The 15,406-nt window shown below is 42.1% G+C and overlaps 1 protein-coding gene across 1 annotated transcript in view; it reads right to left on the bottom strand.

Annotated features, from left to right (window-relative positions):
- Positions 1-15,406, bottom strand: part of LOC309415129 (rapamycin-insensitive companion of mTOR-like) — a gene marked incomplete at both ends in the record, with an annotated part of 100,242 nt that overhangs the window by 76,891 nt on the left and 7,945 nt on the right. The window contains one exon of the mRNA XM_082012576.1: positions 3,841-3,938. Within this exon, the coding sequence (XP_081868702.1) occupies positions 3,841-3,938 (98 nt within the window). The remainder of the gene's footprint in view (positions 1-3,840; positions 3,939-15,406) is intronic.

A 15,406-nucleotide genomic window follows, 5' to 3' on the forward strand; every position in this document is an offset into this window, starting at 1 on the left:
ACTGGAGAGTTGGGCGGAGGGGAACCTCATGAAATTTAACAAGGACAAGTGTAGAGTTCTGCACCTGGGGAGGAACAACCCCATGCACCAGTACAGGTTAGGGGTTGACCTGCTGGAAAGCAGCTCCATGGAGAAGGACCTTGGAGTCCTGGTAGACAATAAGTTATCCATGGGACAGCAATGTGCCCTGGTGGCCAAGAGGACCAATGGTATCCTGGGGTGCATTAAGAAGAGTGTGGCCAGCAGGTCGAGAGAGGTTATCCTCTCCCTCTGCACTGGTGAGGCCTCATCTGGAGTATTGTGTCCAGTTCTGGGCTCCCCAGTTCAAGAGAGACAGGGAACTTTTGGAGAGAGTCCAACGGAGGGCTACAAGGATGATTAAGGGACTGGAACACCTCTCGTATGAGGAAAGGCTGAGACACCTGGGGCTGTTTAGTCTGGAGAAGAGAAGGCTGAGAGGGGACCTTATCACTGTCTATAAATATCTGAAGGGTGGCTGTCAGGAGGATGGAGCCAGTCTCTTTTCAGTAGTGCCCAGTGACAGGACGAGGGGCAATGGGCATAAACTGCAGCACAGGAAGTTCCACCTCAAGGTGAGGAAAAACTTCTTTACTGTGAGGGTGACAGAGCACTGGAACAGGCTGCCCAGAGAGGTTGTGGAGTCTCCTTCTCGGGAGACCTTCAAAACCCGACTGGACGCGTTCCTGTGCAACCTGCCCTAGGTGATCCTGCCTTGGCAGGGGGGTTGGACCAGACGATCTTCAGAGGTCCCTTCCAACCCTTACCATTCTGTGATTCTGTGAAATGACAACAGAAGCAGAGCAAGAAACGATGCAAGGGACTATGAATCAGAGAGAGAGACTGAATCTCTGAGGGCCTCTGTAGCCCCAAAATCAATCCATATCCTAGTGAAATTTGGCAGCATGGTCAAAAGCTAACAGATATATGAAGCAGAGTAGTAGAGCCTCATTAAATAATGATGGAATTAGTTTTGAGCAGATTGAAAAGATCATTTTTCCATATCAGTGATGCTATTCAATTGCTAGGATTAAGCTAAAATTAATTAAGTTTCATTTTTTCCTTAAAAAAGTACCTTTCTTTTTTGAATGAAAAATAAAAATCCCTATAACAGTATCTGTGGATCTTTTTTTCTGTTCATTATTTAAATATGCTTTTAAGTTTAAAAAGGTATGAAGGATCTCTCAGAAGATAACAGCGGAATAAACCTTCTATAATAAAGTATTCTAAATGAATACTTCAAATCCAAAAAATATTTTCCACTAGGTAAATGCAATTGTACAGTTCCTTCTGGTTTTCAGTAATTTATCACTTATTACTTTTCATGGGGGTGGGGAAAACCCCAAAGAAATAACCATGATATTTTAGTATTAATCAGCAGAAGTCTGGAAACTTCAAGGCGCTTGCCTTATGTAGCTGGCCATATAAATGAAAGATGGGTAAACCTAGTCAGCTTACTGGAGACAACGGTACATATCAAGCTTTCCAACTGCTGTGATGACTGAAGGTGTCATTGACTGTTTACTAGAGGTCAAATACTCAAACAGTTTTCAGGTCAAAATTCAGATTAGCTTAAATAGTGATACAGGCAGTTTGAAAGAAACAAGATTATTTTTGTCCAATACAGACTAGGCAGTACTTCACAAGCCTTTTTGCCCACAAAACTGCAGCTTCAGGTATTAGGTTATGAGCAGCAGATGAGGAGAAAAATTTCCAAGTCTGTCACATATGCAATTCAGAACAAAACATAACTTTCCATAGCCTGAGTATCATCAGAACTGGGAAGGCTAATTTTTTGGAGCAGAAAACTTAAGATGCTACAGCACCTGTTAAGCAAGAATAACCCATGTTCTACAGCCAAAGAGTCAAGAACGTGAACATTAAAGTTTTTACTAATAAGAAGCACTAGCTAAAATTTGATTAATGAAATGCAAGTTTTTGTAAAATATCATGTATACAGCATACTTTGCACAGTAAGCATGGATGCCGTGGTGACTTGAACGTCACTAGTTAAAACTCCTCTTGAAAGGAAAGACACAGAAATGGAGTTACAGCTCTTAAGCATGCAAACATCAAAATATCTGCCTTACAGCATCATTCTTGCAGATAAAGTAACAAATTCTGTTGACTGCTGACCACCATTATTTTAATCAATTTTATATAAATTTATTTATCTTCTGCATAAAATCCTGGAGTCTAGATCAGTAATTTTTAAAGGGTGATTGCTTTCCTTCTCCTTAATGAATAGGGATATTTCCACCCACCCCACCACCCCCCAAATCTAGTCCTCTTTCAAGGAAAGAAACCTGAACCTAACATACCTCAGATGTCTCAGAATTAATACAAAACTTAATGTCTACCATGATCTCTGTCAGGAAAGTCCATGTTAACTTACATTACTTGTTTCCACATGAATACAAACATTTTGCTTCCTCTGACCAAAACAGTAGAACAGTATTTCTTCCAAATGTGAGAATTGTCCAGTCTTTGAAGGAAAAATTTGGGGCAATGGGGAACAATTGCTTAGATTGGTACTGACATCTTCTTTTAAGTATAATAATATTCCTAGCAGAAGAGTTAAGTTTTATAGATTTTTCTGTATTATTTTATCAGAAATAGGCTATAAACATTTTTTTCAAAGGTACTTTCCCTGCCCATAGGACAAATATCCTAGATAATTAGTAGTCTTTCAAATGGACCATAAAATGCAAGGATTTACAGACAAATCAAGTTCATCACTATCAATATAATTCCAAGACAGGATACAAACATCCTCGGCTCTTAGCACATCTAATGTCACAAAACCTCACCATCTTCCCCACAGTCCCATCTCACTAAGGAGGAACTGAGACTATATCAACTCATGGCAGAAGACCTGAGTGCAAAAAGGAAATAAAACCATCTCCCCCAAGCTCCAGGCTTTCACTCTTAACTACTGCAATGAAAAAAACGACAGAATTGTTCCAACCGCAAAGGAGACAATACAATTTGCAACTTTTATTCTATTTTCATAACTGCATTTACAATTCAAACAAAAATAGGAAGAATTTCCAAAACCAAATGTACAAGTTATACATTTATAAAACATATTCCAGTGAGATGAATATAATAACAAGCGCTAAACATCAGAGTTGGATGATCCCCTTTATACAGGGTCTGATTCAGGATCAAACACAGGTTATGAACTACAGTCTCTGGCTTCAAAAGTCAGCTCACAACATCAGCTTCCAACATATCTGTCGTATTTTCAGGCAAGTACCTTCCATATTCCTATGATTTGGAAGCTTATATTTGGAAAAAGCACCTCAAAATTGGCAATACAGACCATTTCTAGAAATTGCCCCTTTAAATCTTTTTCACTATGAAACCTGCAATGAAAGTTGACAGTTGCTATTCTGTTAGTTGCCCAAACCACTGCATATCATGCTCATTGATAGAGTCCTCTCCCTCATCATACTTTGTCAGTTTACATCCAAAGAGTCTGGCATTTCACATTTTTTATTCAATTCTGTGGAGCAGGAACCAATCTTTAGCTCTTCTATCTGTGCAACAACATATGAATTGAGAGAGAATTCAGGCTTCTAAGCACTAAAATACTACAAAAATTCAGCCAGTAGGACATGTAGGCAAACTTCAGCATAACCCTGCATTCACATATTTGCTTGTCCTTATTTACTCCTTTCCTCTCCCACAGTACACAAATTCCAAGTACTGTTCCATGATACTAAGCTGTTTCATGAATCTCCCAGCCAACACCGATAGAGTACATGTAAAATATTTTGCCTGTATGATCACTTGTTCTGACACCATTTGAGCTCTTACCTTAGTAAAATTATTCAAGTGACCTAGTTTTCTCATATTTGAAACGCCTTGTAACTTGGCCACATTTTGGAGAATCTCTCTCATATTATCACAGGGTTCTGCAAAAGAAAACAGGTTATTAGTAGATATAGTTTTTAAAAAGTAATCAAAAATCTAAACATGCATTCAAAATACAGTTTCCTAAATATAACAGGTACTCCTCTGGCCTCAATTAAGGACACAGATCATTTTCCCTCAAAAAGCATCAATTTGATTTATGCCTAGAACCAAAACTAGGCATACCTAAGTTCTCTAGAATAAATGCTAAAGCCTATGCAGGAGAAAGGCTCATATTTTAAAGCAGATTTTAATCAATATCTTTGATTTACAGTTGACAAATCCATTTAGTGTCTGAAACTCCAATCCTAGCATCTTGTAACTGAACAGCTTTATCCTTAATCCCCTTGTAATTTAAAGACAAGAAGTAAACAAAGACAGAAGTAAAAAGATAGCATGTTACACACCACACAATTTCTTTTTTTCCCTTCAGACAAAAGGTCAGTGAGATTTTGGGAAGACAGGACTCTCTTCTGCTCTCCATATTAACTTCTGTCCATGATCTCCCTATACTTACTAGAGGGCTGGGACTTTCCAGTGACATGGGAAGTGAACTACAAGGTAAGCAGGGGGACTAGAAACTTCTCCTTTCTTCCTAAGGGTCCACCATCCCCCACAAAAAAAAAACACCCACAAACAACCAACACACCAAAAACAAAACCAAAAACAACCAAAAAAAACCCCAACCAGGATTCAGATACCAGTTGATGACCCTGCCTTTTTTGGGGAAATGGAAAGGGACTAACAAACATGGGTAGAAGAGACAATATCAGCCTGCCTTTGGGAATAAGGCTAGGAGTTGAGGCAGTGGGACAAGCAGCACAGAGTGGGGCTGGGCACAGAGAGCTGCACACAGAGCTACTGTAACAGAAACTGCAGTAAGCTCTGTACACAGTGGTATTGCAGTAGGACAGTTTTCAAAAGGGAGATGCTTGACTGCAGGATTTTTGTACAGCCTTGGATTAGACACTGCATTCTGCGATAGGCACTACAACACTATCAAGTGGTATTGCAGTAGGACAGTTTTCAAAAGGGAGATGCTTGACTGCAGGATTTTTGTACAGCCTTGGATTAGACACTGCATTCTGCGATAGGCACTACAACACTATCAAGTGGTATTGCAGTAGGACAGTTTTCAAAAGGGAGATGCTTGACTGCAGGATTTTTGTACAGCCTTGGATTAGACACTGCATTCTGCGATAGGCACTACAACACTATCAATAGCACTGTTTGAAATAAATGAAATAGCAAGACTTTGCTGGAGATGTGAACTGTTAGAAAGTATTACATTACCAAAAAAGAAAAAAAATTGCATTACATAAAGTCTTTAGAAAAAGCCTGAAGAAGAGTCCAAACACTGAACATCTGGAAAGCAGCAAAGAGAAGGGTTTTGCATGTGGTGCCCCATACTAACTTCCAGTAAAAGAATCTTGTTTCCTACTACAGTATGAACAGCTACAGATGAATTTGTGGAGTATATATAGTCTTTTATTCCCTGTTCATCCTGAAAGGATATTTGTATATTTTTCATTATACAAAGGAAATAAAAATTATCAGAGATGTAAAGAAAGGACCTTCTCACCACCTCTCTACAAACCAAGCTGAGTTTGTTATCAACTTCTGTAGTTTAAAAACTTTAAAAAGCAACAAATTTGAAAAAGCAGACATATCTAGCAATCTCATCAGGATATATCCAGAACGTATTTGGAAAGACAAGAGCCTGTACTTGCACTACCATCAGGAATACAAGACAGTATTTAAAGATTAAGACACCTACAGGTAGGCACCTGAATTCAGGTGTGTAAACCTGTGCTAGATGTTTCAGCTCCCACTGTAGTTAATGGAGATCTCATCTATCAGCCAATGAAGTCTAAAATAATTAACTTGACTAGCTGCAAGGCATCTTACTCAAGGGTAAGGTGAATCAATTGTATTGACTACGCTGCTTATAATGAGACTTTAGCACACATACAGACATGCTACTGCTACACCACATAATTATGATTTTTTTCAGACAAAGGGTCAGTGGTATTTTGGGAAAACAAGACAGGTATCAACCTCAATCATCAACAGCTTGTATAAAACATCCTCTTCCACAAACCTTAGTCACAGCAATAAGCAAAGTCAACTGTCAGATACACAGCCACAAGTAAAGACAGAGCTACCTTGTATTGCAGAACACTATGCATAGTGAAACCAAACATGCAATAACTTTGTATTTAAATTGGAACATGTGTATGCATCTGTTTGGACCCTCCCACTCTGAAAAAAATATCTTTGATATGATCACAGAAATTAGACAATGAAAATCTTACTGGATCCATCCCAAGTTTAGGATTCCTCTGCATAGTTTACTTTTCTAAGGCTTAATTCAGTTTTAGAAGTTTGCAGTAGCACAAAAGATTAAAAAAAAAAAAAAGAGAGAGAGAGAAACACTGAAGACAAGTAGATTGGTATAGTTGTGACACTACAAATAGTTTACATCATAACCCCTAATTTCAAGGGAACATAATAAGAGAAGAAAATAAGTTCCTCAATTTAGTTTCTCTGAAAATACAGTTTAATGATTTCTATGCTTTGGTCTGCTGTGGGTTATGGGTGGGAATTTCCCTGGCTCACACCACTTTTGGACCTGTAACATATCCCTGTAACATTACGCCACAAGAAAGATCCCAGGTGACCAGCCTTAGAGCTCTCCAGAATGTTCTACTTTGATTCCCTGAAGAACAAGCAGCAAGAATAACTTCCCAAAATGACTGGAAATATGCTTATAAGTTTTAATTTTGAAACTGCAGATGGTTACATACTCAAGGTAAACCTCTACCAAAACTAAGCTCACTATATTGACAGGAAAGACCATGAGACTAGCCCAGGAAACCTCTTATACGTCACTGGCAACAAACATTTCTATTCAGCTACCTGATACTGTGGGCAGTAACTCGGAAGGGAGCGAGGTGTGCTGTGCAGAAAGGCAATCTGGATGTGAAGAAACCAGGACACGATGATGCTGTCATTTCCCATGTTAACAATTCTGTAGCAATAGCACACCTTCATAATGAGGCTGCATAATTAAAATGTGCACTAAACCCATTTTACCCTACACATGTATGAAAAACTGCAGTTATAGCAACTTTTCTCACATTGTCCTCTTTCTGCTGAGAAAAACTCATTTCTAGAGAGACAGAAAAGTCCAAGGAAAGCCATCTTTGTAGTGCTTAGCAGAGCAGCCGGGTATTTCCCAGAAGCTTCACTAGCAGGTAAGTAATATGAAGCAAAGTAGGGACTCCAGTATAAGATCTACAACACTCTGAGAAAACTGAGAACACGACAAACATTTCCACTATTGAATGGATAATATGAATACAGCAAGTTATCTGGCTCACATTTTGATAATACCAGCAACACTAGTGCTGTAGAAAAAAACAAGACAGTAAAAATTAAATACCCTCTAATGGCATACTACCTCAGAAAGAACTAAGATTACAGAATTCTTCTACATCAAGCCTTGTCAGTTCAAGTCTTGTTTTAAACTTCAGAAGAACCTTCTTGCAAAAAACATCTTCAAAAAAGTTCACAAAATAATTGAGACACATTAACTTCAAGGAAAGATGGGCTATCCTGCTTCGCCTCTTCTAGAAATGCATGATATATTAGAAAGAAGTAGAAAATGTACTCAGTTACTCTAGCATGACTTGTTTTTAATAAAAATAAAGTCAATAGGGAAGGTAGGCAGGCCTAATGGAACTTCACGCACTGCAGATGTAAATATTTAAACAAAATAACATGACTTCACAACTAGAGATAGTGTCTTGCTATTCTGTCCCTTACATTAAAATGGACTTTAAGAGTGACTAATTACATTCTAGATTCTACCAACTAAGCCATGTGGCTTTCTCTTAAAGATCACTTACAGCATTACATACCTTCCTGCCGCAAAAATCTCATGCAACAGCATTGAGGAACATGGACTACTGCAAAAATGGAAAAAACACTGCACACAATCAGAGATTGATCTCCCAAAAGTAGTAATATCATGGCCTTAACATTTCATTGTCAAGCTTAACACCTCATGTTGGTGTTGACAAGGACAGGTTTCTTTTGGTTTGTTGGGGTTTTTTTGGTTTTTTGGGTTTGTGGGGTTTTTTTTTTGTTTTTTTGTTTTTTTTTTTTACAACCCCAGTTCAGACCATTGTCGCAGAGATTTCTTAACTGACTAACCAGCCCTTACTCTTTACCCCTTCAGAAGTTTTTGCTTTTCTATTTGGAAAAAAAAGATAAAGCAGCTACTCATAATTTTAAGATCCCTCAACAGTCTACTCTTTCCTGACTTACCTCATTTATCACTGAGATGCTGACTCAATTTGGCCCATAAAGATAACCAAATATCTTCACATTCTTTCCCATGGTACTTCTGAGGGTGGAGCTGTGCAAAATGACTAAGTTTGGAATTACGTTAATTATACCTAATGTGTGAGACCGTGTTGCTTTACTGCTAAAATGTCTGAAAAAACATGTTTTATAGTTGAAATGCAGCACTAATTGCAGCAGGAAACCTTTAAACTGTGGCAAACGTATATGATACCTACAGTCTCCCCCTATGTTATAACCAGAAGATTTCAAAATAGTTCACAGACTGACGATGCTTGGAAACTCCAGTCTCTTGCACTAAGGACAGGACAGGTCTCATCTGCCCACAGCTGTGACTGTTCAAGCCTTTTACTCCTTCTCTTGAAAAGGTAATTTTCAGAGAAGGGACAGGAAGTGTCATATTTATGAATTTCACAGCAGGATCTAAGTACAACTTTTTAAACACAGAAGACACCTAATTCATTGGTAAATTTCAACTTAGAAAAACTTATCCCACCCAAGTAACAGGCTAACCTAAAAAACTGAGGTAGAAACACCACATTTATGGAAACAGCAACGTTTTTTCCATTTCTTTTTTGACTTTCATAAAAAAAAAAAATCCAGTAAGTCTACCCATGAGAATCACATATGGCTTGCATAAAGGAGATGAACACATTTTAAATTCTTTAGATACGAGGTTGCTAAAGCTGAATTCTGACATCACTGGCGCTCAGAAGGTAACAAAGGAAAAAGATGACAAAGATTTAATCAGTTTTTTTTAAAAATGGTAATTTTCAGGCAACAGCTGTTCTTGATAGTCCTCTGGTTTTATTAATTATATTTTAAAAATATACATATTTATTTATAGTCTGTGTACACTTCAACCAGGAAGCCAATCCTTTACGCAGCTAAAAAAAAAAAAAACCCCTATACTGTTCACCATAAATCTTTTCATGAAGAATTCTGTTATATATTTACTATCAAAGAGTAACAGAATAATTGAATTTTTCCATAATTCAAGGCCATATTGTTTTAAATACCGTACATCTATGCACAATCTAATCTACATCTACAACTAATCATTCTGTATTCTTAAATCAACAGCTGTAGCTCATTTCATAATAAAGTCTATATACATTGGGTATAGAGATGTACCTCTTTCATATTAACCAAACAAGTGCTAACTATCAGTAGCCATTTCTAGTACACGTGGGTAACTGTCCTATCTCACCCTTACCATTTTGCCATCCTTTTCATCTTAGACTCATAAGGTTACTCTGATAAACAGCATGAAATTTTGCTAACTACCCATTTCTCCAACTGAAAGGGAATTCAAAAATCTTTGTGCTTTTCATTTTACACCTCAGACAACTAAGCATCTTTAATTTCTACAAAATTAAAATATTTATTAAAAAAATAGCTTCCTGAAATGTTTCAGGAGCAGCTACCTGAATAAATTATCAGATGTGGCCAAAAGAGTAATAATAAGTAGCACTCGGCCAAAACTGAGGAGCTTAGAGAAGTCTAAATAGTGAAGAGCAAAACCAGTAAATTTAGAATTTTTTTGCTCTCTACAGCTTCCTGAGGAGGGGAAGTGGAGAGGGAGGTGCTGATCTCTTCTCCCTGGTATCCAGTGACAGGACACATGGGAATGGCTTAAAGGTGTGTCAGGGGAGGTTCAGACTTGATATTAGGAAACGTTCCTTTACCAAGAGGGTGGTCAAACACTGGAACAGGCTTCCTAGAGAGGTGGTCGATGCCCCATGCCTGTCAGTGTTTAAGAGGCATTTGGACAATGCCCTTCATACCATGCTTTAACTTTTGGTCAGCCCTGAAGTGGTCAGGCAATTGGACTAGGTGATCACTTGCAACTGAACTATTCTATTCTACTCTAGAAACAAAATCTCCCCTTTTAGGAAAATTTTCATAAAGGCTCCATCACTCAGACTAATTTATTAATGAACAACGTTGATTCCAAGGATATTGCTATTCAGGTAGAATTTGGGTGAAGAGACTTCCTCATAAATATTTATAGTTACCCAAACCTATTCAAGCCACTGCTGAGATGCAGCTTGATACACCCTGATGAATATAACTGTCCTGGTTTCAGCCAGGATAGAGCTGGTTTTCTTCACAGAAGCTAGTGTGAGACTGTGTTTTGGATTTGGGATGAGGAACTGTTGATAGTGTGCTGATGTTTTGGGTTGTTGCTGAGCCGTCAAGGACAGTCCAGCTTCTCGTGCTGGCCTGCCAGCGAGCAGGCTGGGGGTGCACGGGGAGCTGGGAGGGGACACAGCCGGGACAGCTGACCCAGACTGGCCAAAGAGATATTCCCTACCATACGACGTCATGCCCAGTACATAAACTGGAGTTGGCCGGGGGGGCGGAAATCGCTGCTTGGGGACGGGCTGTCGATCACGGGGTGGTGAGCAATTTCTGTATTGGGCATCACTTGTTCTTGTACATTCCTTTGTTGGTATTATCATTATTGTTCCCTTCTTTCTTTCTGTCCTATTAAACCGTGTTTATCTCAACCCACGAGGTTTTTCCTAATTCTCTCCCCCGTCCCACTGCGGGAGGGGGAGTGAGTGAGCGGCTGCGTGGTGCTTAGTTGCCGGCTGGGGCTAAACCACGACAGTCCTTTTTGGCACCCAACGTGGGGCACGAGGCTTGAGATAATAACGGTTGCAGGTCACAATATCAGTTTATTTGATTTGCATCATGCTCTCGTCTTTGCTGTACATGTTAAGGATTGGTGTTGGTTTCTGCGGGCTGCTGTACTCTGCGATGATTAGTAATGTCTCGCCTGTGAATTTTGTTTTTAGAGCACTGACCTTGAGCTTAATGTGGTATCATCTGAGCTCTGTACTAAAGTCGTTACTGTATTTTGGCTACTGTCTTGTGGAGACGATTAGCAATTATACTTCTGCCTCTGAAAGGTTTTTTATGGAGGAAATGCAGAATGGTACCTTTGCTACCCTCTATCATAACATTTCCTCCTTCATCACAATAATTTTTCAGTATTTTGAACACCCTTGGCTGGTTAAAATACCTCTATTGCTACTTCTGGGGAACATGGTTTCGGTTTTGTCTAAGGTTGGCAAGCAATTTAAGAATATCACCCGGAGATCTGCCCCAAGGCTGGATAGTTATGAATGGCAGGGTGTGTGGAACAGCATGGGCAAATGCCTGGGGCGGTGGGCACCTCCGGTGTTTTGGAGCTTCACTCCCGAACAAGTGCAGAATCCTGATAAACTAGCAGAATATTTGGAAGAAGTATGCTGTCAGCCTGGCAGCTCCAAGGAGACACAAATCATTGCCATGTGCTGGGGCCTGGCCCATGCCTACAGAACCCTATTTAACACTATGCAAAGGGGAGAGAGGCTCTCTGGGTCTGATGGCAATGTGGCAGGCACTGTGACTACTCCAACCCCTGTGGCAGGCACTGTCACTACTCCAACTCCCACGGCGGGCACTGCCACTACTCCAACTCCCACGGCGGGCACTGTAGCTACTCAGACTGTTGCAGCTGAACCAGAGAACCAGCCCATCCCGGTATCAGTTGCCCCTGTACAAAAGAAGAAATCTTGGAAGCGGAAGTCAGCTCGTTTAGTAAGGGAGGAGGAAGATTCTGCTAAGAAGGAGCCAGAGGAAGAGAGTGAGGAGGCAGAGTGCTCTGAAGCAGGGCCATCACAAGCACGGAAGAGGGAAGAGAGCAGGTCATCACTTGAAGAGGAGGAGGAGGAAGAACTCATAAAAGAGACGGTAACTACCCGATCTCTATCCCTGAGTGAATTGCGAGATATGCGAAAGGATTTCAGCCGTCGTCCAGGTGAGCACATTGTCACCTGGCTGCTCCGATGCTGGGATAATGGGGCCAGTAGCCTGGAATTAGAGGGTAGGGAAGCCAAGCAGCTGGGATCCCTTTCTAGGGAAGGGGGCATTGACAAAGCAATTGGAAAAGGTGCACAAGTCCTCAGCCTCTGGAAACGACTCCTGTCAGGTGTGAAGGAAAGGTATCCCTTCAAGGAAGATGTTCTATGTCACCCAGGCAAGTGGACCACCATGGAGAAAGGTATCCAGTACCTGAGGGAGCTAGCGGTGCTGGAAGTGATTTATGGTGACTTGGACGATGGACAATCATCCAAAGACCCAGATGAAGACAATTGCACGCAACCTATGTGGCGGAAGTTTGTACGGAGTGCACCATCATCATATGCCAACTCATTAGCAGTAATGGCCTGGAAGGACGGAGAGAGACCAACGGTGGATGAATTGGCTGGCCAACTCCGGCAATACGAAGAAAGTCTCTCTTCCTCCCTACGGGCCTGCGTCTCTGCTATAGAGAAACTGTCCCGAGAGTTCCGGCAATTCAAAGAGGATATGCCCTACCCTCCACCCATACGGACCAGTGTCTCAGCCATTAGGAGTAAGCGCTCTTCTGTTCAAGAGAGAAGATATAGAGGATACACACCACGAGCCACCCTGTGGTTTCAATTGCGTGACTACGGAGAGGACATGAGGAGGTGGGATGGAAAACCTACCTCGACCCTAGAAGCACGAGTACGCGAGCTGCAAGGAAAAACAATTACAAAAGGGGGTTCAGGTTCCTCGAGGAAAATCGTCGCTCCACTTTCCAGTGGGCAGCTTCCCAGAAAGAATAGAAGACCTGATCTCACCTCTGATCCTCTTGAAGGGACTTCTGATTCCTATTTACAAGAAGTGGGTAACGAGTACTATGAGCAGGATTAGAGGGGCCCTGCCTCCAGCCAGGCGGAGGAGAGGGACAACCGAGTTTATTGGACTGTGTGGATTAGATGGCCTGGCACATCAGACCCACAGGAATATAAGGCTTTAGTGGACACCGGTGCACAATGTACCCTGATGCCATCAAGCCATATAGGGGCAGAACCCATCTGTATTTCTGGAGTGACAGGGGGATCCCAACAGCTGACTGTGCTGGAGGCTGAAGTGAGCCTAACTGGGAATGAGTGGCAGAAGCACCCCATTGTGACTGGCCCGGAGGCTCCGTGCATCCTGGGCATAGACTACCTCAGCAGAGGGTATTTCAAGGACCCAAAAGGGTACCGGTGGGCTTTTGGTATAGCTGCCTTGGAGACGGAAGAAATTAAACAGCTGTCCACCTTGCCTGGTCTCTCAGAGGACCCTTCTGTGGTGGGGTTGCTCAGGGTCAAAGAACAACAGGTGCCGATCGCTACCACAACAGTGCACCGGCGGCAATATCGCACCAACAGAGACTCCCTGATCCCCATCCATGAGCTGATTCGTCGGCTGGAGAGCCAAGGAGTGATCAGCAAGACTCGCTCACCCTTTAACAGCCTCATATGGCCAGTGCGAAAGTCTAATGGAGAGTGGAGACTGACAGTAGACTATTGTGGCCTGAATGAAGTCACGCCGCCACTGAGCGCTGCTGTGCCGGACATGCTAGAACTTCAATATGAACTGGAGTCAAAGGCAGCCAAGTGGTACGGCACCATTGATATTGCTAACGTGTTTTTCTCGATCCCTTTGGCGGCAGAGTGCAGGCCACAGTTTGCTTTCACTTGGAGAGGTGTCCAATACACCTGGAATCGACTTCCCCAGGGGTGGAAACACAGCCCTACCATTTGCCATGGACTGATACAAACTGCACTGGAACAGGGTGAAGCTCCAGAGCATCTGCAATACATTGATGACATCATCGTATGGGGCAACACAGCAGAAGAAGTTTTCGAGAAAGGGAAGAAAATAATTCAAGTCCTTCTGAAAGCTGGTTTTGCTATAAAACAAAGTAAAATCAAGGGACCTGCACAAGAGATCCAGTTTTTAGGAATAAAATGGCAAGATGGACGTCGACAGATCCCAAAAGATGTGATCAACAAAATAACAACTATGTCTCCACCAACTAGCAAAAATGAAACACAAGCATTTCTGGGTGTTGTGGGTTTCTGGAGAATGCATATTCCAAATTACAGTCTGATTGTAAGCCCTCTTTATCAAGTGACCCGGAAGAAGAACGATTTTAAATGGGGCCCTGAGCAACGACAAGCCTTCGAACAAATCAAACAGGAGATAGTTCATGCCGTAGCCCTCGGGCCAGTCCGGGCAGGACAAGATGTTAAAAATGTGCTCTACACGGCAGCCGGGGAGAATGGCCCTACCTGGAGTCTCTGGCAGAAGGCACCAGGAGAGACTCGAGGTCGACCTCTAGGGTTTTGGAGTCGAGGATATAGGGGATCTGAGTCCCGCTATACTCCAACTGAAAAGGAGATATTGGCGGCATACGAAGGAGTTCAAGCTGCCTCAGAAGTGGTTGGTACTGAAGCACAGCTCCTCCTGGCACCCCGACTGCCGGTGCTGGGCTGGATGTTCAAAGGGAGGGTCCCCTCTACACATCATGCGACCGATGCTACGTGGAGTAAGTGGGTCGCGCTTATTACACAGCGGGCTCGAATAGGAAATCTTAATCGCCCGGGAATCTTGGAAGTGATCATGGACTGGCCAGAAGGCAAAGATTTTGGAATATCACCGGAAGAGGAGGTGGCGCGTGCTGAAGAGGCTCCACCATATAATGAACTGCCAGAGAACGAAAGGCAATATGCCCTGTTCACTGATGGGTCCCGTCGTATTGTAGGCAAACATCGAAGGTGGAAAGCTGCTGTATGGAGCCCTATACGACGAGTTGCAGAAGTGGCTGAAGGACAAGGTGAATCAAGTCAGTTTGCGGAGGTGAAAGCCATCCAGCTGGCTTTAGATATTGCCGAATGAGAAAAATGGCCGGTACTCTATCTTTATACTGACTCATGGATGGTAGCAAATGCTCTATGGGGGTGGCTGCAGCAATGGAAGCAGAGCAACTGGCAACGCAGAGGCAAGCCCATCTGGGCTGCTGAATTGTGGCAAGATATTGCTGCCCGACTAGAGAATCTCGTCATAAAAGTACGTCACGTAGATGCTCACGTACCCAAGAGTCGGGCCACCGAAGAACATCAAAACAACCATCAGGTGGATCAGGCTGCTAAGATCCAAGTGGCTCAGGTGGATCTGGACTGGCAACATAAGGGTGAATTATTTATAGCTCGGTGGGCCCATGACACCTCAGGCCATCAGGGAAGAGATGCAA

The sequence above is a fragment of the Phaethon aethereus genome, assembly GCF_964289735.1.
Source record: "Phaethon aethereus genome assembly, chromosome: W".
NCBI lineage: Eukaryota > Metazoa > Chordata > Aves > Phaethontiformes > Phaethontidae > Phaethon > Phaethon aethereus.